This window comes from Paramormyrops kingsleyae, chromosome 16 (assembly GCF_048594095.1).
Source record: "Paramormyrops kingsleyae isolate MSU_618 chromosome 16, PKINGS_0.4, whole genome shotgun sequence".
Taxonomy (NCBI): domain Eukaryota; kingdom Metazoa; phylum Chordata; class Actinopteri; order Osteoglossiformes; family Mormyridae; genus Paramormyrops; species Paramormyrops kingsleyae.
The window spans coordinates 3349739-3374352 of NC_132812.1; the positions used below are offsets into that span (position 1 = coordinate 3349739).

At 42.8% G+C, this 24614-nt stretch overlaps 1 protein-coding gene across 6 annotated transcripts; it reads left to right on the forward strand.

Annotated features, from left to right (window-relative positions):
- The first annotated feature begins 4257 nt into the window (after positions 1-4257).
- pde9aa (phosphodiesterase 9aa) lies at positions 4258-23894 on the forward strand. 6 transcript variants are annotated; one of them, XM_023792937.2, is made up of 20 exons: positions 4258-4303; positions 4378-4456; positions 8071-8141; positions 9723-9800; positions 11396-11439; positions 12599-12653; positions 12746-12816; positions 16146-16230; positions 17227-17284; positions 18065-18139; positions 18936-19022; positions 19160-19264; positions 20137-20219; positions 20366-20522; positions 21317-21430; positions 21532-21636; positions 22498-22626; positions 23323-23418; positions 23519-23581; positions 23693-23894. In XM_023792937.2, the coding sequence occupies exons 1-19, from the start codon at positions 4293-4295 to the stop codon at positions 23567-23569; spliced, it is 1554 nt and encodes a 517-aa protein (XP_023648705.1). In that variant the 5' UTR covers positions 4258-4292; the 3' UTR covers positions 23570-23581; positions 23693-23894. The 6 variants fall into 6 exon arrangements, 5 of the variants coding, with proteins under 5 accessions (XP_023648705.1, XP_072556592.1, XP_023648706.1 ...); XM_072700491.1 differs by having other exon boundaries at positions 23335-23418; XM_023792939.2 differs by adding an exon at positions 6794-6942 and having other exon boundaries at positions 4259-4456.
- The last annotated feature ends 720 nt before the right edge of the window (positions 23895-24614 follow it).

A 24614-nucleotide genomic window follows, 5' to 3' on the forward strand; every position in this document is an offset into this window, starting at 1 on the left:
CTTGGAGGATGTTCATTCAGTTGTTTTATTTTTTAGACAAAAAGCAGATCACAGACAAGACACAAAACTAAGTTAAGGTCAAATGGCAACTTTCCAGCTTTACGAAACATTAAAAGAAATCAAGAAAGAAACATATTTAGTCAGTAAGAGTTGCCTTTTTTAGACCAAGCAAAGAGAAAAAAATATGGAATCACTTAATTCCAAGGAAAAAAATATGGAATCATTGAAAATAAACAAACCAAAAAAGACCGCAACACACCCCTAGTACTTTGTTGCACCACCTCTGGCTTTTATAACGGCTCGCAGTCTCTGAGGCATGGACTTAATGAGTGACAAACAGTACTCATCATCAATCTGGCTCCAACTGTCTCTAATTGCAGTTGCCAGATCAGTTTTGCAGGTTGGAGCTTTGGCATGAACCATTTTCTTCAACTTCCACCACAGATTTTCAATTGGATTGAGATCCGGGCTATTTGCAGGCCATGACATTGACCTTATGTGTCTTTCTTCAAGGAATTTCTTTACAGTTTTTGCTCTATGACAAGATGCATTATCATCTTGAAAAATGATGTCATCATCCCCAAACATCCTTTCAATTGATGGAATAAGAAAAGTGTCCAAAATGTCAATATAAACTTGTGCATTTATTGAAGATGTAATGATTGCCATCTCCCCAATGCCTTTACCTGACATGCAGCCCCATATCATCAATGACTGAGGAAATTTGCATGTTTTCTTCAGGCAGTTGTCTTCATAAATCTCATTGGAACGGCACCAAATGAAAGTTCCAGCATCATCACCTTGCCCAATGCAGATACGCGATTCATCACTGAATATGACTTTCATCCAGTCATCCACAGTCCAAGATTGCTTTTCCTTAGCCCACTGTAACCTTGTTCTTTTATGTTTAGGTGTTAATTGTGGTTTACGTTTAGCTTTTCTGTATGTAAATCCCATTTCCTTTAGGCGATTTCTCACAGTTCGGTCACAGACGTTCACTCCAGTTTCTTTCCATTTGTTCCCCATTTGTTTTGTTGTGCATTTTCTGTTGTCAAGACATATTGCCTTAAGTTTTCTGTCTTGACGCTTTGATGTCTTCCTTGGTCTACCAGTATGCTTGCCTTTAACAACCTTCCCATGCTGTTTGTACTTGGTCCAGATTTTAGACACCGCTGACTGGGAACAACCTACATCTTTTGCAACATCACGTGATGATTTGTCCTCTTTAAGGAGTTTGATTATCCTCTCCTTTGTTTCAATTGACATCTCTCGTGTTGGAGCCATGATACATGTCAGTCCACTTGGTGCAACAGCTCTCAAGGGGTGATCACTCCTTTTTAACTACAGATTAACAAGAAGATCTGGTGCAGGTGGGGAAGGAAATTGACAGGGGTGATTCCATATTATTTTCCTTGGAATTGAATGATTCCATAATTATTTCCCTCTGCTTGGTCTAAAAAAGGAGACGTTTACTGAATAACTAGTTGTTTTCTTGATTTCCTTTAATGTTTTCTAAAGCTAGAAAGTTGCCATTTGAAATTCTCTTAGTTTTGTGTCTTGTCTGTGATCTGCTTTTTTTCTAGAAAATCAAACAACTGAATGAACATCCTCCAAGACTGGTGATTCCATAATTTATGCCAGGGGTTGTAGGTGTCACATTGTTTCCCAAAAGTTCCCGTTAGCAACTTACATAGTTGAAACCATTCAGTTGCAAAGTTCCAGATGTTTAAGTTGCCAACGTTCATATAAAAGTTGCCTTTCTAAAATAAATACGCCTACGGTGGGATGTCTGATTCGTTCTAAAAATGATGGATACTTTGAAATGATATCGATCACTACACTGATCGGTTCAGTTCATTCGCCACCCGCTGGTGAAACGATGTACAGATGTTTGAAAGAGTGAGTAGACCTAATATATTTTAATCAACATCAAATGTAATTAATGAAATATGAAATATAATTATGAAATGGTTATTTTTACTGCTGGGGTTCAGTATAAATGCCTAAAATTGAACAACATTCCCTTATCTGCCATTGTACTTTTATGCAGTCATAAAGGAAATGGTACATATGCATAAAATGATGTTTTCACTGTAGTGTATACAGTGATAGCTACGGGGGCACAGTGCAGGCAATAATGAGGGTGACAATCCACTAATGGCTTATTGGTATATTAAGGACACTGAACACACTTGGCTAAACTACAAAACAAAGGACCAGGAGGGGTCAGAACTAAACATGAGAAAAGGAACAACTAAACAAACAATAATCTAACATACAAATTAACTGGCCAATGCCAGGAACAGAACTTGGCAAAACAGCAGAGTGACACAAAGTAATAAAGCACAATAACAGACTGGGGAAATGAGAAAATGCAGGCCCTTATATACACAGGTAATGATGACTAACATAGGGCAGGTGTGAATCATCAAATTACCAAAACATGACACAAGAAACTAGGGAACATAACAGAGGGCTGACTACACTAGGAAAAACTAGGAACAAATACAAGCAGAGCATAGTTAACCCAGGCACAAACAGGGAAGACTATATCAGGAACACAAAGCAAAGACAAAGAAAACAATACCAAACACTAAGGAAAATTAAACCATCTCGAACCAAAAGGTGAGACTGGCTTCAAACTCATAAGTGATAATCTGAGTCACATGCTCAAGCCACAGAGCTATGCAGCAGGAAACACACTTGGCACACTGAGGCTGAAGGACCAAAGACAGAGAGGATGACAGGATGGCCAACAACACCTGCTGGCCAAACAGAGTGGAGACATGAAGGGCAGGACCGGATGGTACAGACCCGGACAGTATGCATCTCATATGGCTATTTGTATCTAACAAGTGGAACAATAGGACACATGGTTATGGTAGTCACCTTCGGCCAATTCCGGATGGGTATGATTCACAGTGCTGTGTAATGTGATGTACTACAGGTTTATCTGAATAAGAAGGTGAGTGATTTCACTTTTTGGAATTGGCATGCCCCCTGCTGGGAGAATTACAGTATGACTATCTCCTTTCCACAATTCTCTGACTCCATTAAGTTGGAAAAAATGCTTTAGGGCAGTGGAGTTCTCTATGCTTTTATTTTTTATTGCATAATAAAAATGTAATAATGTGATGCACATTATTACATTATGGGATAAAAATTTCAAATTATGGCACTATGTGTCATGTCATAGTTATATTATCAATCTATCCATCTTCCTGGTCAGTGTTACAGGATTTGTTATACAATATACTGTATATAGTTTATAATTCAATGGCATAAAGACCAAAATTATATGAAAATAAATATCAAAACGTGAAAATTTGTGACATACTAATCTAGCTGCACAGCTGTATAATAAAAAATATTTTATTTAAAAGGGTGAGATTATAGGTACATTTTCCTGAACACTGGCCTTCAGTTTTGGACCATGTGTTGGGATGGTTTATTAGAAAAGGTCTACAGAAAGAGCTAAGTGTCAGAGCGGGCTGTTGTTTCACTTCCAGCTGCAGGTGACGGGATTTGCCAAACTGTCACAGTGGAAGGGTACACATGCAAATCTGACAGAACAGCAAGCTCATTCATTTGAATCCCTGAGCATATGTCAGGCAGTGATGATATTTTGATCATTTATATGAGTAAATATGAACGTAACTCCCAAAGAAGTTGTTCTTAATTTCAAAGACATACATATAACTTCATACGGCAGGGTCTTTGTGGCTGACTGTGACGCAAATGGTTCACGTAATAACCGCGTGGCAGAAGGTTCGGGATGTTTAATTAAGTGTATTGATCCCAGAAAGCACCAGACCATATAATGAAATCCATTCCCTCACCGATGAGGTTTGTCTGGAGAAAACCCACTGACACATTTCTTTAGTCCACATAATTTTCCCGCAACTGATATATCAAATAATAAAGCGAGAACGATTCTTATTTAGTTTACAAATCGTGCCCAGATCTTCCAGGTTTCAGTTATATTTTAATCTATTCATTTTGTCCTAACGTAGTCGAAACAGTTTATATTTACAGTAATAATAAATGTAATTGTTGTAAAGGAGGAAACTGCATGCCAGAGGCCGCTTTTCATTCTTGACGAGTGGGGTAACTATGACGATATGAAGCATCCTTACTGCACTTATAACTCGCTTTTAAAGCTGCCCACACCCTCACTTTGTCCAGTACAGCTGTACAGTCAGGGGATTGACAGCCGGCGGGGGGAGGCGGAGTGGGAGGGGCAGTATGGGGTGGGAGTTTAGGGAGTCCTACGGAAAGGTGACTGAGAAGAGATGCTGGCAAGGTATTATTGTAATTCTTAGCACAGAGGCCAGGCTCATTTTGTGATCGCTAAGACGGCACGCTGGTCTGTGGCAGCGATCGGAGGGCGGAGATGGGATCCGCGTCTTCGGCGTATCGCGTTATCTACCTGGACGTCGATGGCAGATCGCAAAAGGTATTTTCAACGGCGTTTACAACCCGTGTCCCTGATTCCTTCGCTTCGTCAGCTCCAGTGTGCCATCGATATCGGTTATCTCTTGATATTTTACAAAAATATATAATGAAAGCAGTTCTGTATGTAAAATCCCATCAAACGCATTTGACAGAAATTGGTTTATATGCTTGAGACCAGTGTCTTCGTTCCCGTTATTTTTTCTTAAACACTGATCTAGGAGAAGGGGTAACTACTGGGGATAATAAGAAAGTTGAAAGCTGTGGGTTAAGTACTGTTGTATTGTCACTAGTAGTTATGTGGAGCATTGTTTTAAAGAAGGTGCTTTCTTGTGTGTGTGCGCGCGCACGACTGTTTGCCTTATTATTGATGTATTTTTTAAAGGGACACTGCATTCTGGTAATAACCGAACCATCTAGATCTTTGTTTTAGTAACATCCTGCATAAGATAAGGAAATAAGGTTGTTGGGGGGTGGAAGAAGTCGCTAATAGTCGTAAAACACCCTTAGGGACATCCTCAAATAGAAAACTACAGCTCCATAGGAAAGACCACGCATAAAGCAGTATTTTAACTGATATGAGACATTTGGTGTGCTGCCGGCTTTCCGGTTGTTTGTTGTGCGACAGTCCCGCAGATGAGCCTCCTTTTTACAGGGATATGACTGGTGGACGCAACAGCACATGTTATGTTAGGGAGAGTAGATCCTGGGTCAAATGGAGCAAAGGAGGTTTGGGCCACTGTGTGACATTTAGATGATCTGTGTCTGTTCCTAGGGTGTCATCTGCAGTCATTTCAGATAACTGGGCAGGACACAGATATTATCAGATCTTTAAGCAAATTTAATTAAATTAGTAAGTTGACTCTGTGGTCTTTCGGCACTGTATTCTTACAGTAACATGTATTTTTCATGCACATAAAAAATAACAAACAAGAAAAGAAAAATCAATACAAATGCATAGTCATCAAGAGTCTATGCAGTGTTTCTGCTTATGTGAGACATAATACTGTAAAAATAAGGAAGGACAAAATAATATTAATTATAGTGCCAATGCAGCATAAGGAGACACAGGCAGAATTCTAGTGACTGGCTTGATGAAAATGAGTACAATAACTATACAGTATGTGTTTAAATACTCACAGAGTAGTGGAGAATTCAGTAAAGTAAATAAACCACAGACATTCCGCATTTCTAATGCCCAACAAAAGGTATTTTTACTACACAAGGGTCAAGGGCAAAGATAGATGGGAATCTGATTTCCCTTCTGGCCCAGAGAGCTTGACACGATCAACCACGGTGATGTTGAGATGGTGGAAATGGCAGTGCTGGTAACCTTGTATGCAAGTACCAAGACTTTAAATGTGAAATGTGACCTCCAATGCAGACAAAGAGGGGCGAACCATGTGAAGGTTTTGGGGAGGTTGATCACAATTCATGGAGAATTGTTACACATGAGTAGGAGTGATTGGATGGGGAAACAGAAAATTCAGCCAGGGTGGACAATTCAAGTGAGAAACCATAACCTGGACAAGCATCTATCTTTTGTTCATGATCTGTTTGATAGTTATAGGCTGCTGTTTATCCTGAAGGCATTGACGGGAAGGTAGGCAAGGCTCAGGAGAGGAGCACATTTCTCAACATGGTTGTGTAAGATCCTTCAGTGACACTGCAGCAATACAAATCAACCAGTGGAGTACAGTATGACTCAGAACCTGCAGAACACCCATTAACTAGGTGTCTTTGCTGTTAGATAGACTCCATTTCAGTATGTATATTTTCCTTTGCAGTTCGTTTCTGCCACAAAGAAAGCAATTATTGCAAAGCTAGAGACCAAGCACATAGTAAGCTGTAACAGCACCATCAACAGCTCACCATTGTTCTTTTGCAGTTCAGAATATATTTTGCCCTTACAGGACTTGTTCAATCTGTAGTGTATCTGTGTGCTTATTGCTTTTTATGAAAATGAGATCCAGTTCTACCAGTGGTCTCTCGTTTTATATTATAACAAAAGTACTTCTCTGATTTTTCATGCTGAAAACCTTCCTTTCCCACTCATTTGGGCTCCTTAGCCTTTCCATCTGTTGGCCTCATTCTCAGCCCTTGTTTTCCCTTAGTTTTATTTAATATAACAGATTAATATTGATTCACACAGCAAATGTAGGGGTGACTGCATGTGGAAGAAAAGGGTTTGCAAAAAGAAAAGGAATTATCTCTTTTGACATGTACAGATTTGCATACCTTTGCAATTTATGTTTGTGCAAATGGAGATTCAAATATGTCAGCTCTGTTTCAGGCCTGCAGACCTGCAGCAAGGTTAGCTCTGGTTCCTTCACTCTAGCAGGCTAACACAATCCTGCATGCTTCACCGTGCGGATAAGCAGCGGCCAGCCTAGCGAAGGGGCTGGGAGGATTGTGGGCGACTTGTGCTTTGATTGTTCTTTTCCTTCTCATCGAGGAAAGCATTGTGACCAGAGAGGAACCAGCTTTAGTGTGAGTCTCACAACAGCTGCTTTGAAATTATTTTGGTGGTTTTTAACATGTTTTGTGTGTCTTTCCATGTGCTGAGATGGACGGACGATTGAATGGAGTGTGTAGCATTAAATTAACACCAATTGCGGCTTGAGGGCCCGACTGAGTAAAGTGTGTTTACCGGGGACATCAAAGCCCGCACTTGCTGGGAAACCGGCCAGAGCTGTATGCAGATGCACAGCACAGATGAGTGCATCTGAAGAGTCTGCCTCTCCCCACTGGAAATGTCTCCTAGCGTGGACAAGAGGGTGTCCGTTTCAGGAAAACTGTTAAGGGAAGTAATTTGATGTAAAAAATCAGCCGATCGAAATATGATCTGGAATACGCCAGCACAGTGAGACACTCTGCTCTTCACGATTGACTTGAGGCTGTGGGACTAGTGGCTGAACCAAATAAATTCCTTGTCTTTCCCAGCTGCCTGTACCTGCCATTCTCAGACTTTTCAAGTGCTTCCTATTTGTCTGAAGTCTCTCCTGCCAAACTCAGACCTCCTTCATTCTCTATCTAATTGAGTCTCATTGCTTAAACTCGCAAACCTGTGATGTCCTGGATGTAGCACTTCGATGACCTTTCAGCAGATGCTTTTATCCAAACCAATGTACATTTGAGGGAGGAGGGTCAGTTGGGGTTAAGGGCCTTGCACAAGGGCCCAATGGTAAAACCTTTTTTTTTGACTATGGGTTTTGAACCAGCAACCTTCCAAACACAGGGTCCTGATGCACCGAGCCTGAGCCACACACCACCCTCACAGATAAATGTGGTTAATATTACGTAAACATACCGGAATGCTATGTTTATTAAGTTATTGCAGATTTCAATGTGAGGATGTTTAGAAACACCATCCATCAACCCATCTTGACATCGCTTATCCCGGTCAAAGTTGCATGGGTTTGGAACCACAAGTGTTGTTATTGCTCACGGTAGCCTTGGGGGTCTCAGCTGAGGCCCACTTCCGAGTGGGCTGGGGTCACTTTCTGTCCTCCCTGAACGTGCCAGTTCATGTTCAAGGTAAAATGAGTCTGTGTTTTGGCAGTGGGGGGGTTGGTTCTAATCTTATGAGCGCACTCTTTGTCTCCCCATGTGGTCCAGGTGGTCTTCAGTCGCTTCTGCAGCCCCTGTGACATCAAGGAGCTGCTCTGCTCTGCACTGGGATTGCCCAGGTATATCCGCCTGTCCCTGCTCACTTGTGTAGGCTCTGTGTATCACTGTATCTGCCCAGTCATGTCACGGTCATGTCACGGTCATGTCATTTCTGAAGTTCCATTGTTTGGACCTTTTAGTGAATTATTTATGGTCCATTATCCATTCTTCCATTTTTCATCACCCATTACAGGGTCATGACGAGCCTTGAGCTTATCCCAGAACACCCTGGTTTGGATGCCGGTCCATTTGACATTAATTAGTATAATATGGACAAAATTATTGGGGCAACAGGCCAAATTTTATGATATCCCATTCTAAATCAATAGGTATCAATATGGAGTTGGTCCCCCCTTTGCAGCTGTCACTCTTCTGGGAAGGGTTTCCACAAGATTTTGGAGTGTGTCTGTGGGAATTTTTGCCCATTCATCCAGAAGAGCATTTGTGAGATCAGGCACTGATGTTGGATGTGAAGGCCTGGATCACAACCTCTGTTCTAGTTCATTCCAAAGGTATTTGAGGTCAGGGCACTGTGTGGCCAGTCAAGTTCTTCCACACCAAACTCACCAAACTGTGTCTTTATGGACGTCGCTTTGTGCACTGAGGCACAGTCATACTAGAACAAAAAAGGGCCTTTTGTTCCCACAAAGATGGAAGCATAGAATTGTCCAGAATGTCTTGGTATGCTGAAGCATTAAGAGTTCCCTTCACTGGAACTATAGGGCCGAGCCAAATCCCTGTAAAACAGCCCCATACCATTATCCCTCCTCCACCAAATGTTATAGTTGGCACAATACAGTCAGGCAGGTAACGTTCTCCAGGCATCCACCAAACCCAGATTCATCCATCAGACAGCTAGACAGAGAACTGTGACTTGTCACTCTACATTCTATGCTTTACATCACTCCATCCAATGCTTGGCATTTCGCTTGGTGATGTGAGGCTTGCATGCAGCTGCTCAGCCATGGAAGCCCATTCCATGAAGCTCCCAGGGCACAGTTTTTGTGCTGGAGTTAATGCCAGAGGAAGTTTGGAACTCTGCAGTTATTGAGTCAACAGAGCTTTGGCGACATTTATGCACCATGCGCCTCAGCAATCGGCGATATCACTCTGTTACCCTACGTGGTCTGTCACGTTGTGGCTGAGTTTCTGTTGTTCCTAATCGCTTCCACTTTGCAATAATACCACTTACAGTTGATTGTGGAATATCTAGCAAGGAAGAAATTTCACAAGCTGACTTATTGCAAAGCTGGCATCCTATGACCATGCTTGAATTCACTGAGCTTTTCTGAATGACCCATTAATTCACAAATGTTTGTAGACCTGACTGCATTGCTGGGTGCTTGATTTTATACACCTGTGGCAATGGGTCTGAATTCAATGATTAAGAGGTGTATCCCAGTACTTTTGTTGATATAGGGTATGTCATCCCTCTGTCAAGTGTTGCTATTGGGGTAAAATGCCTAAAATGTGTAAAGGTATTCTTTCAGATAAGAATGTCTAAGTTATGTAGGCTAAAACTTCACTCCACCAAAAAGCTATGATCTGTTTTGCTTTGGCCATTCTGTGAAATGTTAGTATTCGCCTGCTGTGTCTGACAGGAACACTACCATTTTCTTGCTGGATGTCACTGGTGCTATGGTGTCCGTTGACCCCACCATGCCACACAACTCCGAAAGGTAGGAGAATTACCCCTGCCTGCTTGCATTCCGCACAGCCAGTACCTGTGCCTTATGCACCGTAATTACAGAGACGTGTTTACATGAATACTGGAGACCACAAGTGGCCACACATCTGCTGAACAAAGTAAATGTACTTGAATATTGTAGTCTTGTAGAATCCTCCCAGCATTCTGAACCGTACATGTACCTCACATATGCATAAGTACACAAGCAGGCATCCACATACGTTTGACCAGTCTTTGTATTCCACTCTATTCATGAAGATTTTTAACTTCAAGCAATCAGAATTGATTAAAAAAGGGATAAACTAGACAAACAGCAGAGATAAGATGCTGTTTCTCTCATTTGGATATACCCCAAGAATTGAATTGGGAAAGAAAGCTTTTAGGTTTTCAGCACCTGGCACATGGAACACTCTTCAAGCTGAACTTCGTATGCAAAATTTAATACCCTTGAATGAATTTAAAGTTTTGGTCAAAACTCTGAAGTCTACGTTGTCTGTGTGCAGGTGTATGGTTTGAGTATGTTTTTATGTAATTTTATGTAAGATTTTGTACTGACACTGTGTTGTTGCTACCTTGGCCAGGTCTCCTTTGCAAGAGATCTGTGATCTCAATGGGACAAACCTGGTTAAATAATGGTTAAATAAAATAAAAATAAAAAGGTCCCACAGGCTTTCTGCTTAGGGACATGAAGGTCCCCATAACACATAACTGTTGTAAAAAACACAAACTCACATGCACTTACAGAGATGCACTGAGAGGCAGGTTCACAGAAAGACCTGCGCTACCTGTCACAGCACTGCCTTCTGGGAGTCGGCTAAGGGACATCCCATAATGGATGGGATGGGTCTGCCCATCTTTCTCACCCAACCCTTAACTCCTACCCAGCCCTACCGTAACCATAAGTAACCAAACTAAACATAAGACTTTGGGCATTTTTAGTTTTTTGACTGCAGTCACATATTTATAAAACTGAGTTTCCCCTAAAATGGTCCCTACAGCATCACAATAACATGTTTTTAATCACATTATCATATTATGGGGACAGTTTGTTCTCACAATGTAATATATACATTACCCACACACACACACACACACACACACAGTGACAGACACACATACATACACACACACACACACACACACACAGATTTGTAATTATATCTTTGTGGGGACTCTCCATTCATTTCTACAGGGAAAACTTTAATCTCAACATGACGACCTTAACCCCTACCCAGCCCTAACCTTAACCATAAGTAACCAAACAAGATATGAGACTTTTGGCATTTTTAGTTTTTTGATTGCAGTCACAGATCTTTGTGGGGACCTGAAAAATGGTTCCCTTCATCATCAGAATATCAGACTTTTATCACATTGTGGGGGACATTTCGTCCCCACAATGTACTATAAACCTAATCACACACACACACACACACACTTCCCACCAAGGTTTGCACACACTTGTAGAAGGTGCCAGGGCTTTGAACATGAGTGGGGGGTGGTTCCTTGTAGCTGGTGGGAAGGGGGGTTTGTTTTGATGAAACATCACTGGTTGTTCTAGTGACACATCTCTATACTCTTGTGTTGAAGGTCACCATACAAAGTGGTTCCTGTGGCTGGTGGACAGTTGGCTGGTGAGTGCCTTAGTCAGTGTCCAGACCACACTTAACAAGTATGATGTGTTTTGACCTATCACTGTACACATCACAATCACATTAGATATAAGGAATATATGGGCTCTCAGTTTTGTACTGAGTTTCAGAGCCTTATTCCAGGGCTATTCAGATCACAGTCCTCAGGGCTCAAGCACTGCTGGTTTTCCAGCCCTCGTTTACCTGTGAACCAGGTATGAAGCGTCTGCCCAGTCAGAACCAGTCACCTGGGAGAACTGAAAACAAGACCTGGATTTGGAATCGAGGGCCAGTTTTGATTCTAATCAAAACCCGATAAGTGAAAAATAGTAAATTATAGCCATTACTGGGAATAATCAAAAAATAACCAATAAAACCCACAAAATATTTGTGTTAAACAACAACATCACCAGTTTGTGTGTAATAAAATCAAACAGATTGTTCCGGGACGCATTTAATGTCAGGTGTCTAGCAGTATAGGACCTCGGCTGTTTCTCCTCACCACACACATATTTCAGCTGCATGAGTTATGGCTGCCTGACAGCATAAGTTTCCAGGCGATGACGCACTTGCTTGCTGGTTTCCTGGACTCACAGACCTGGCCATTGACCTCTCACCTCTGTTGGTATAATAGTGCACAAAAAAGTGTCGCGTTCTCGCAGCTCCAGCTTTGAATGACCTTTGTCCATGGCAGAGCTGTCATCTAATGGCAGGCTGTTGCTTCAGTCCCTGAGCTCTGTGTGTGTTAGAGAGAGAGCTAATTAATGCTTGGAGGCCTTATATAAGGGTAGGTTCTTTGTGGAGACTCATCTGGCATTCAGGGGGGTGAGTGGGGCCAACACCCGATAAGTCTCTTCACATGTATTAAGCTCTGCTTCCCCTCGCTCTCTTTGCCACTGTCGCTCCCCCCCCCCTCCCTCTCTCTGTCCCTTCACCTTAAATAAACAGACCGATTTATATAACACAGCCAGGGCACCGTGTGCATGTGTGTTAGGGTGATATTATGTACCGTGCTCCTTGACAGAAGGAGAGGGTTGTATGACAGGGCAGGACGGCATGCTGCTGCCTTCACAGGCTCACACCCGCAGCTCCTTTCCCTTTTGCATAGTTTATCCTCATGAAGGAGTGCTGTGAGATTAATGCTGCTCTGCTTGGCATCCAGATAAGGAGGAGCTCTTCCAGAACGTTCTGACCCAGGTGGCTGAGCAGTTCTCCAGGTAGGCGGCGTTTGCTGACATAACCGCTGCCGCCGCTGTTCCCGCGGGGTCGCCCCCGGCCGCTGATCCTCTCGCCATGTGCCTCTCCACAGGGCGTTCAAGATCAACGAGCTGAAGACCGAGGTGACCAACCGCCTGGCCATGCTGGAGAAAAGAGTCGAGCGTGAGTGTCGCCGCTTTGGCCGTGAAAATGCACAGAATCTCCAGTAGTTCCCCGTGTCTGTGTCACACGGCTTTAATAAGGTACATTTCGATTAGAAAAAACATTGTAAACACCTAAAAACCAAAGGGAGGATAAAATAAAAACACCTCATGCCTTTTGTGCTTTTAGAGGAAAACCAAATATTATAAAATTATGGCCTGTCTGAAAATGAGTAGCTTTTAAACATTTTGGAAATTCTGTTATGGTTCCTTGTAGGTATATTTTTGTGTGTGAGCATATGTATGCACTTTTAGAAAATCTGTCTAATGTTCAGGTCCCTTGGGGTAATATGTATGAAGATCAGTAAACACTGGCACCAACTTGCAAGAGAACCTGACAGAAGAGTCATATAAAACCAAGGGTTTGTCATCATCACTCTAACAATGGTTTTGTTTATTGTAATATATGATGGGACTTGTTTGCTGGATCAGTGTCTTTTTCTGGGGCTCACAAATCTGTGCCCTGTCATACATTTACACAGCTGTTTCTCAGAAACATTTTATGGGTCTACTATGTTCTACCAGCAACAGCAATGTTACAGTAGGACAATGACCCCCTGACCCTTGGTCCAAAGTACAACTAACTCCACTATTATCCCACATTGCTCTGCACCTGTAAACAATAAACTCCATTATACTAGTCTGTATGTGTGCAGGACCCAGGTTTGGCACCACATAGTGTGAGCTGTGCATAGTGCTTTCGTTAAGTGAATTGGGTTCTCCAGGGTGGCAAATTCACAAATGTAAAACATGATTGTGGATGCCATTGTGTCACCGTTTCCACGGAAACCCATCCTAACCTCCGTTTCCTTGGAGACTGTTTGTCTCCACTAGAATGTGTAGGAGGCCTAGTCACTGTGGAGACTTATCCTAAAGATAAAGTCCCCAAGATCAGCTATGATAACCTGTGGCCAAAAAGAAATATTCCAAATTTACATCTACCCTAGGGCCCTATTCTACCATGGTCTTAAGTCAATGCATGTAGCTGTGTGCTATTTTTTGACTTAAGCGAATACTATTGACTTAAGTCTGCACCACAAAGGTAGATATGCAGTTTTGATGGAGAAACATCACTATATGGGCATGTCACATAAAAATGACATGTACATCCTGCCACTGACTTTTCCCATCTATGTACTCTGGTTATATTAAATAAAGCACCTCTACATGGCTAAATGCAATATTACATTTTTTAGAAAGCAAAATACCAAAACTTTTTACATTTATTATATCTGTAGACATTAATTTTATAAACCAAAATGCATGTGAATAATTTATGTAACACCATGGTATATAGAAATATATCAGTATATATAATTATATTATCAGTGCCGGTGATGAGTTGGCACCCCATCCTGGGTTATTCCCTGTCTCCCGTCCGTAACGTCCGGGACAGGCTGCGGCCCCTGGGACCCTGAACAGGACAAGTGGATACAGAAAGTGGATGAATGGAAGTATGTTACCCTAAGGCTGGATTCAGCATATGTGACAATTAAGATAATTATAAATATGCTCAAAGGAAGTTATGTGTCCTTGCAGTCCTAAGTCGCCATGCCTATGCTGCATGTGCTTGTGTTCCTGCGAGACTGGGACAGACAGAAAAGGGGGCAAAGGCAGAGACGACCAATAATTCTCGGCCCTCGTCTTGATCTACTTCCAGTGATGGCCACGGAATGCAATGCATCTTTCCAAGTGGATCGTGAAACACTAATCTTTCTATGCCTACTCTTGGCTGTCCAGTCCAACAACCACCCAAATTCCTTGTCAGTCCTCATGAAAGTGACAAGCGCTTTGTCTGTCCTGGCAACTGAATCTTCAGACAGTGGCTGCTGACGTGGAACACATTTCCCAGGCTCTCGTGTCAAGGCCCTTGGCACAGTTTGCTGAGGAAATTTTGCTCCACATTACCGCCTTTATTAAAGACCACAGGAGGACAATAAAGGAAACATTTTATCAGTTGGCTGGCCTCCCAAATGTCATAGACCGTACACATGTTACCATCAAGCCTCCTGCTGAAAATGAACAAATGTTCAGAAACAGGAAACAGAAGCACAGCATTAATGTGCAAGTCGTGTGTGACTCAGCCGGCCAAATCCTGAGTATCTGGGCTCAGCCCATACTTTATTTATTTTACACAATTACGCCTTGGCGCAAAGAATGGAGGAACTACCTGACCAGGACACTCACCTGAATGGTAACCATTCTGTGCCTAATGGGGTAGGTGTGTGGGTTTAGGTTCAGTGACATTAACTAGAAATTGGTTTGGAATACATCGCAGCCTACACTGTACCCTATAAGCTTGTCTGGTGTAGTTGATTGAATTATTATTTTATCAACAATGCATCCTAAACATTCAGTCCATGTTACTAATGTTTTACACCATATCTATTGGCTAGGCATATTTGCTTGTTTGCATGACTTGAATAAAAATGAAAAATAAAAAAAAGCGAAAGCCCAAAAAGTATATGGCTTTGTTATTAAACACAATATAAGCGTAGTTAGCTTCCCCATCATCCTTTCATTTTCAAAATCACAGAAGTCTCGTAGGAATTCTGAGGATTTTAATTAGATGCAAGTGGTAAATTAAAAAGTCCATGTTCCATGTTTTTCAAAGGCAAAATCACTGAGGGCAAGACTCTCTTTTCTTACTTGATGAATTAATTTGACTTCTTGCACGGCCCCACTTTATTACTTTTGGATATACACTGTGGGCATGAGACCATGCTGCAGACAGGAGAATACATGTATTTCAGAAGTGCGTAACTATTTATGCTCAAAAAACGCTTATGTTCCTGATGTGAGAGTAGGGCCCCTGGACAGGAACAGGGAGAATGATTGTACTAAGGCTCCAAGAATTAGGAGAAGCTCTAATTTTGAATAGAAGTGAAACACTGAACTACAAAATACTACAGAGTGAATATTAATCAGATAAATTATTAATGTGCCGTGAAAAAAACATTTTGCTCTGTCGTCCATTGAAAGTAAAAGTTGGGCTTGACAAAAGCAGGTCTGGCTGTCCGTATTATTTGTAGAAGAATACGATGTGCTTTGCTGTCTTTCGACACACACATACACATTGAGTCAGTATGTTTATATACCTGATTTCTCTCTCTCAACTGCATGCATGCACACACACACACACACACAGAGTCAGCGTGTTTACCTGTCCCTGCTTGTCTCTTTGCTGTCAGCCTCTGTCTCCTTCCATTTCCCTTTCGTTACTCGGGGATCCTCCGATCTGTTTTGGCCTTTTTCTTGTCTCTTCTGGTAACTTTCCTGTATCACTCTCAGTGGAGGGGCTGAAAGTGGTGGAGATCGAAAAGTGTCGCAGTGACATCAAGAAGCTCAGAGAAGAAATGGCATCTCGGAACAACAGGTCAGTCACTCGGAAGCCGTTAGACACCCGTCTGAAATCCTGTCCTTTCGGCAATAACGATGCACAGGTAAATGCATAGTTCAAGATTATTTTCCGTTAAGGTCCCTTGTGGCTTTATGTTAGGTACCTGAAATATTATATTCATACATAAAGCAATCGGCAATCAGCACAAATATATCATATGTGTGTGTATCTAAAATGAACAGGGGGAAAAAAAATGTATGCAAAATTAAATGTTACAAACATAGTAGTAAAATTGCAGTTTTGTATTTTAAAAGTTTTTAAATGTCTGCAGTAAAATTATTAAGAGGCCATATTGTAATTAATAATAATTATTAATGAGTCTGGTTAGCCTCATTCCCTCGGGGCTTGGCTTTTACACTGGTTTGTTCCCAGTGTGTGCTGTAAGCTTTCGTTTGGTTTCCATGGCAGGGCATGCTGGTCCTTATGCTGGTTGTTACACTTGTGACCCTCTGGGCCAGACTTACCGTTTCAGCATTCATGAGCACAGCTGGATTGGCTACCCTGGGGGGAACATGCTGTATAGGTGCATTGAGGCTGTCTGCGTTCCCCCGACCCTGTTTAGAAAACCTTACCCATTTACATACAGACAAAAGGCCTCTGAGAAACTCGGTTTAGATACACACACAGTGCAAGATGGAAACACATGGAAGCTCAGCACTTAGCATTTTTAGTGGTCATGGTAAGTTAACATTTCAGCAGGATGTAAACTGCGCCATGTAAAAATCCCGTACAGCACAATAACACTATATTTCTTAGTAAAATATAATAAAACAGCTCTGACTCAAGAACTATCCAGTAAAATCAGGTTCACACCCACAAAAATCCAATAAAACAAGGTATAACATTAAAGGCGGTTCATGTTCCCTTTTCCTTCTCTTCATTTGCTGATTGGTTGACTTATTGACCTGCTACCCACTGGACCAATTAATCAGTTGATTTGATTGGCTGACGTGTTCCTCCTGTCTGCTGTAGTTTCCTTGAAGACAACAAAAAGCTGACACCCCGCAGGGACATGCCTTCATACCCCAAGGTGAGAGCTTAAGGTTGTTGCTTATACTGCCTTTCATAGGCACAACACAGTATTTACACTGGAACTGAGACAAAGGGTGTTTTGCCGTGGTATTGGTGTGGATTTTGCAGTTATTGTGATTTTCACACTGTTTTTTTTATACCAAGCAATAGTTGAACTAAAAAATCTTGTCACAAGATAAAACATAGCCTAACAGCCCCGATTTGAGTCGTAACTCAGTTTCGATAAATATATGCATTCAATATCGTATTGAGCCCAAATATGTTCCCAATTTTTTAGGGCTCGTCAGCCCAGTACCGCGCCTCTGTACGCAGTTACAGTGTTTGGCCTTCTTATGGCAGTATACAGGTGTAAAACATCTGCGCAGGTGAACGGATGTGTACATTTGGCAGAAACCCCTAGTGGGTTTAGCAGGTGGCTGGAGAGAGTTGCATAGGTATTTTCCTGTGATGGACTTTCCCCGGACAGACCGGGTGACCAGGACAACTCAGAAATACCTCTGCAAGCCATGAATCTGAGGCTCTGGCATCCATAACAGGTGTTTGAGGAGCAGTAGGTGCCTCCACAGTCAGGTGGGCAGCTGTGTCCACAGCCAGCTGACGGTGGGTTAGCTGGGAGCTCGCAGGACAACATAGATGCCCTCAGGAAACCCGCCTTCAACGTCTGGCAGTGGGAGCCTAGTGAGGTGCGGAAGTGACAGCCTACGGTTCTGTCTCTCTCTTTCCTGTGTGTGCGTGCGTGTGTGTGTGTGTGTGTGTGTGTGTGCGTGTGTGCGTGCAGTACCATCTCTCCCAGGAGACGGTGGAGGCTTTGCGAAAGCCAACCTTCGATGTCTGGCAGTGGGAGCCCAACGAGGTGAGAGCAGAGAGACACCCAAAGCCCAGAGGCTCTTCACTGTGAGGAACATTGTGGCTGTAAGGGAAAAAACACATTTGGTCACAGTTACATTCACATAGTATGTGGGGTTTGATTCTAATGTTTAATATGCTAATTGTCCAATTTTTTTACGTAACTTCAAGGCATTGTTTTTTTTTAAATAGGTATGCAGTATTTTATGTCTTTCACAGATTATTGAGAAACGGTTCCAATTACTTTCTGTGAAGGTTTAATGATTCCTGGATGCAGGCTGGCTGTCACTCATCTTGGGATGAGAAAAACCCAACTGAGCTCATCCGTGCACGATCTCTTTTAGACTGGATTTTGTCAGTGGTGTATTTTCCCATCTTATTTCTTTAAATATGGATTGGATCAGTCATCCATAGTGACTGGGAATTTCCAGTTATTATTACATTTTCTGTAAAATACTTGATTCAAATAGATAATTTTCTTGAAATGTGTATATGAAAGTTAATATAATGCCACTCTTACATATGATAAGAGAAAACATACAAGAATTGAATGAGAGATTTGATACAAGATTTGATTGAGATTATAATTCAGGAATACACAGACATTTAACTGAAATGAAATACACATATGTATTCTGTATTGTTCAGAGGTACATGATCACTGAGCCCTGAAATGGAAAGTTAGGGACACACAAAAGTTCTGTCACCTTTCTTGCTTAATACATCAGTCAATTGAAGGACTGAAGGTGGGACGCTGTGCTCTGCTGTTCCTGTGGTAACGCCACTCTGGTCCACCGCCCCAGATGCTGAGCTGCTTAGAGCACATATATCATGACCTGGGCCTGGTCAAGGACTTCAGCATCAATCCCATTACCCTGAAGAGGTGGCTGGTGAGCGTGGCACAGTTTATCGGCGCTCATTTTGTTCTGTCATCCTGTCCCAGTTTCTGTCAAACCTGCTCTGAGAGTAATAGAGCTGTCATTCTGCCCCCTCCCCTGCCCCCCTCCATCTATCGTCATGGCGGCAGCTCTGTATCCACGATAACTACAGGAACAACCCCTTTCACAACTTCCGCCACTGCTTCTGTGTCACTCAGATGATGTACAGCATGGTCCATCTCTGCAGCCTACAGGTAACACACCTGTCGCAGCTACATGGCAGCATTGATGCTGTGTTAATGCACTAGTAGAATTATATGTGTTCCCGTTTTTTTTGGTTTATCAAGGCATTTTTGTTGATCTCACAAACTCCCTCAAGCTGTCTCAAGATAGAAATGTGTATATATAGGCCCCAGGTTGGGCCTAAGGACACAGAGGGGAAAAAAAAGAACTACAGTAGCTTGTGCTAAATAGCACATGGTCTGGTGTTTTAACCTGAAGTGGCCACCAGCCCACACTGTATCCCGTAAATCTTAGGGAGTCAGCAGAGATGTTATCTACAAGGAGGAATGCAAGAAATACAGAAACACTTTGTGTATCTAAAGGAAATTGGCTTACATGGTATCTGTGGGTTTCTGACATCACCAAAAGACGTTTTTGTCCTCATTGTATTAAAAATGTCTGTCCTTCGTCAGTATTTTACTGGTCTCCATGTCAACACGAGCACCAGCATTCACGTTCTCTGTCAGTTGGTGTTAAACAACATTCTTATATGATCTTGTTTATATTAACCAATCTTACCCGTAGTTTTTAAATCACTTCTATTTAAATCACTTAGTTTTTCATTCCCACAAATCCGTAGACTTATGAAAAGGTAATAATCATAGTCCAGATGATGAAATGCATTATGGGAATTGCATGAAGCTGCCAACCATGATCAACCATTCAGGAAAGGAACCATGGATAAGTGAATGTTTGTTTTTTCTTGCATGGATAAATAAGTGTGATTTGGTTAGATTCCCGCAGCACTGACTGCGCCGCACATAGGAAATGGTTGTTTTTTGGCTGAGGAGGGCAGCAGATGTGGGGCGGTGTTGTGAGCAGGCCTGTCGCCCTGTGTCCGCAGGAGCGCTTCACACAGATGGACATCCTGATCCTGATAACCGCTGCTGTGTGCCACGACCTGGACCACCCGGGTTACAACAACACGTATGCAGGGGCGCTATGGTTCTGCTCAAAATGAGCCTGTCCAGAGCTTCCTTCATTTACTCCTCAAACTTCCTGTCATCCATTCCCTCGCATTCTCTTCCTTTCCTCTCACTCTTCCTGACTCCCCCCCCCCCCATACTCCCCAGGTACCAGATCAACGCGCGGACAGAGTTGGCAGTGCGCTACAATGACATCTCCCCCCTGGAGAACCATCACTGCGCTGTGGCCTTTCAGATCTTCTCCCAGCCTGACTGCAACATCTTCTCCAACTTTGACCCCGAGACATTCAAGCAGATACGGCAGGTCTGTCTGTGTGTGTTTTCCTAATAATCTATCAAATCGGTCTTTGTTTGCTTGCATTACAACTTGCATGCAGGTCACCTTATAGCCTTCCTGTCATGTGATACATGGTTTATTCTGTATATCAGTCTGACTTGATATATGGGTGACCAGGCCAGCTATTTGTCTTGCTCCTGCCTGGGGACATGATAATTTCCAAGGGCCCCCCCACACATTTCCCGACTGCGTGCAGGTCACTCACTGGCTGTAACACACAATGCGTGACTGAAAGGGAAGCCCCTCCAGCATATTAGAGACATGCTACCATTCCTTCACAGCTTCTTGTCTATTGGAAAATTCACAACAAACATTTCTTTTTCATTTATCTGAGCATGTGACTTTCGAATGAATCAATGTTACATTTATATAGCACTTTTCAAAACAGCTGAAGTATGTTACAGAACCAATGAAGAGCCACTTCAGCCACCACCACCTGCCACCTTGTTGATTGCCCGCAAGGGGAGAGGCTGGCTAAAGCTGACACTGTTGACTTTAGCATGGCGTGACAAACCAAACCGGTTTTTGCATTATAGGGAGGGAAAGTAAAACTCTTTGACTACTATGTCAAGCAAAATTAGGAAGATGAAAAATAAGCTTTTCTGTGATTCACAAATACTACATAAAGTTATCTGTTATCTATTTGACAAATTATTCCAGCAGATTATTTAAAGGTTAGAGGGCCCTTTTGGGCTCCCCTTGAACCGGGTTCCGCCCCCTATTGGCAGCCCTGTGGGTGACTCTGTGCACTCATGCCGCAGGGGACGATCACGCTGATCCTGGCCACTGACATGGCCCGGCATGGGGAGATCCTGGACTCCTTCAAGCAGAAAGTGGACAGTTTTGACTTCACCAATGAGGAGCATGTCACGTGTGTGAGAGCCCGCCTCCCATGCTGCACGCTTTCTCCTTATTGGTCAGACTCGCTCCTAACAGACCTGTCTGCTTGTTATTTTTCCTGGCCCCGCCCCCACAGCTGAAGATGGTGCTCATCAAATGCTGTGATATCTCCAATGAGGTGCGGCCCATGGAGGTGGCCGAGCCCTGGGTGGACTGCCTGCTGGAGGAGTACTTTATGCAGGTGTGCTGCTGCTCTGCTGGCTTGCACCTGTACTGCAGCTCCGTGCAAGCATGGATCATTACAGTGTTAGTGTGGAAAGTGAATGAGTACAGTAACTGAACTGTAACACACTGCAATAAGGAGGTGACCAGTGACAGACTAAAGGTGGATATGTATCGTAATATCTAGACAAAACATCGGTGAGAAAAGTCGGTCACATACTTAAAACAACACCGGCACCTTCTCTGTTCTGTGTCACACTACAACCTTAGAGGGTGCAGAATGTTTCTGATGGAGCACAGTGCAAATAAATGTACTGTGGTGAATGCGTGAGTCAGCTTAATAAAGGAGGTGAGAGCTCTTTTAAAATGGAAGCTGCTCTCATTATCAACAGCCATTATTGGTTTAATACTAGAAGCAGCACAGACAGGGAAGCCAGCAATTTACATGACACTCACGGTTACGTGCTAATGAAACACACGCAATCCACGGCAAATATTACACGGTTATGATATTTAGTATTAACATAAATACATATTAATATACACTATTCAGAGATAGACACTGTGAGGTGCAAAGCATGCCAGTAACTGCATAATTAGTCATGCTGACCAACCCCGTGGTGGCACATTGATGTCAGCCAGTCGTGGACAGTGGGTGGGACCAGAACAAACAACAAGGTTCCCCTCAGTGATCCTGCACAGGTGGTGCTCTGAAATGGTGATGTCACCGTCGGGCTCTTGAGGAAGGCCCTTAACCTTCATCACTTTCTCAGTGGTGCAAAGCATCTGCGGAATAAATGCAAATGTCATGGTAATGAACGTGAGTTTTTGCCAGGCTTCCCCTTTAACAGCCTCACACCCCCATCCCCCCCCCCCCCAGAGTGACAGAGAGAAGTTGGAGGGCCTGCCCGTGGCCCCCTTCATGGACAGGGAGAAGGTCACCAAGCCCACTGCCCAGATCGGCTTCATAAAATTTGTCCTGATCCCCATGTTTGAGACCGTCATGAAGGTGAGGACGTACAGAATCCACTCTGTTTAACACTAATCATCCACACATTTCCTGATGCATCCTTACTGTGACTGATGTCAGAATCATGTGACTCTCAGCAGCGTCCTGCTGAACGCGGCTGTCTTCCCAATTAAAAGTGCAATGCTTTCCTACAATCCTCAGTTACATGCCCCCCCCTGCAAGCTACCCACCTCCCCTCTGATATTCGACATCATCTCCTGCGGTTTCATTATAAATATAACATTGGCAGTGATTATAATTAAACCCCTGTGCTCTTTAAAGAATTTTAGAGAATCACACAAACTGTGTCTTACTCTGGTTATTTGATCACTCAGTAACACTTTACTTGAAGCTCTCATCTATAATGCACTGTATGTACCTTCATAATGCATTTGAGAATTAAATCCAGGTTTGAGAATTAAAGATGCTTTGAACTGTATTATGTTGTGCCTTTTCATGAATGTTTCTAGCCATGTTTAATTATGCTTTATGAATGCATTATAATGTGTTATGGATGTGTTCATCGATTCTTATAGACATGGCATTCGTAAAAAGTGTTACCGCTCATGTTTGTCTGCATTTTAAACAGTGAAATAGGACAAACGTAAAGCTGTAAGTTGCAGCTTACATATGAGACGCTTGCTAAGAACAAAGGCAGCCTGAGTGAGGCAGGAGACCTACCTTTGGTGCCTGTAGCTCTTCCCTCAGATCGAGGCGGCGATGGTGCAGCCACTCCGCGAGTCGCGGGACAGATACGAGGAGCTGAAGCAGATCGACGATGCCATGAACGAGGTGAGAGGAGCTCTGGGGAGGGCCAGCCAAGCCCAACACACGGAGGTGATGGGAACACTCCCCACACGGGGTCCACAAACACATCTCGCTTTAATTTCAGGTCCAAAAAAAGAAAAATGAGAATCTGACCATGGGCGGGAAAAAAAAGTAATGTGGATTTAAGGTCAGTTTCTCCACTTTTACCAATTGCCTGATACTCATTCACTTCAGCTTTATATTATGTCTTTATATAGTATTTATAGCAGTTACTTGAAACTGTTACTCTGCTTAGCAGAGGTGATGGAGATGCTGCTGCCATGGGAACCAAGCAGACGGATGGCCCAGAGCACCAATCAGGGATCAGGAAACTGTACAGCATAGACACTTCAATCACCACTTATCTTGTAGAGTTTTTAACATTTTGTTTTATACAACCTGTACAGATTTGTAGTCACACTTGATCTTTCCTACAAAATAAACGTTTTACTTTAATAAAACCAGTAGTATTTCAGTAGTTATTTCGTTGTCTTTCTTGACTTCCTTACAGGCTTTGCCTCTAGTCCTTAATGGTTTACATGCAGATTAAATGAGCCCAAATAATGTGCTTTTTACACTGAACACTTAGTCACTCAAGAGAACAGGAGGTCTGGGTTTGGTCGCAGTCACTTCACCCTATCAACCAGCTGAAAATGCACAGAAACAAAAAATGAACATAAACACATGCAAAATAAAATGGGTCAAAGGGACTCCCTACATTCTTATCTCCTACAAAAACCATAGCTGTCTATGGGAGTGGTTTAGATGGCAGAGGCTATTGATGAATTGATTTTTTTTTTTTTTTTTTTTTTTTAAACAGTAAGTGATCAGGGTTTCAACAGCTTGCAGTGACTGATGGGAAAACCAGCAGTAGGAAAATAATGCAGGTCCCTCTACAGCAGATGGATGACCTATGGGCCATGGGGAAATCCCATGCAAGAGCAGCAGCTCTTATTGAATACGACCCCCCGGCAGTGAGGGCCTGCTCACTGTCTCTCACCAGTGGGGCGTTTGGTACAGCACCCGACTTCAGTTAGGACACTTCACACCTCCGAGACAGGGGGTTCAAATTTACTCCACCCCCCAGCCAAACGGAGTGAGGGTGCTGAGCTGACGGCATACTGGTTTCTTTCCACTGAGCCTCCCAGTCGCCCCAGGCAACCAATTAAGTAAAAGCATGA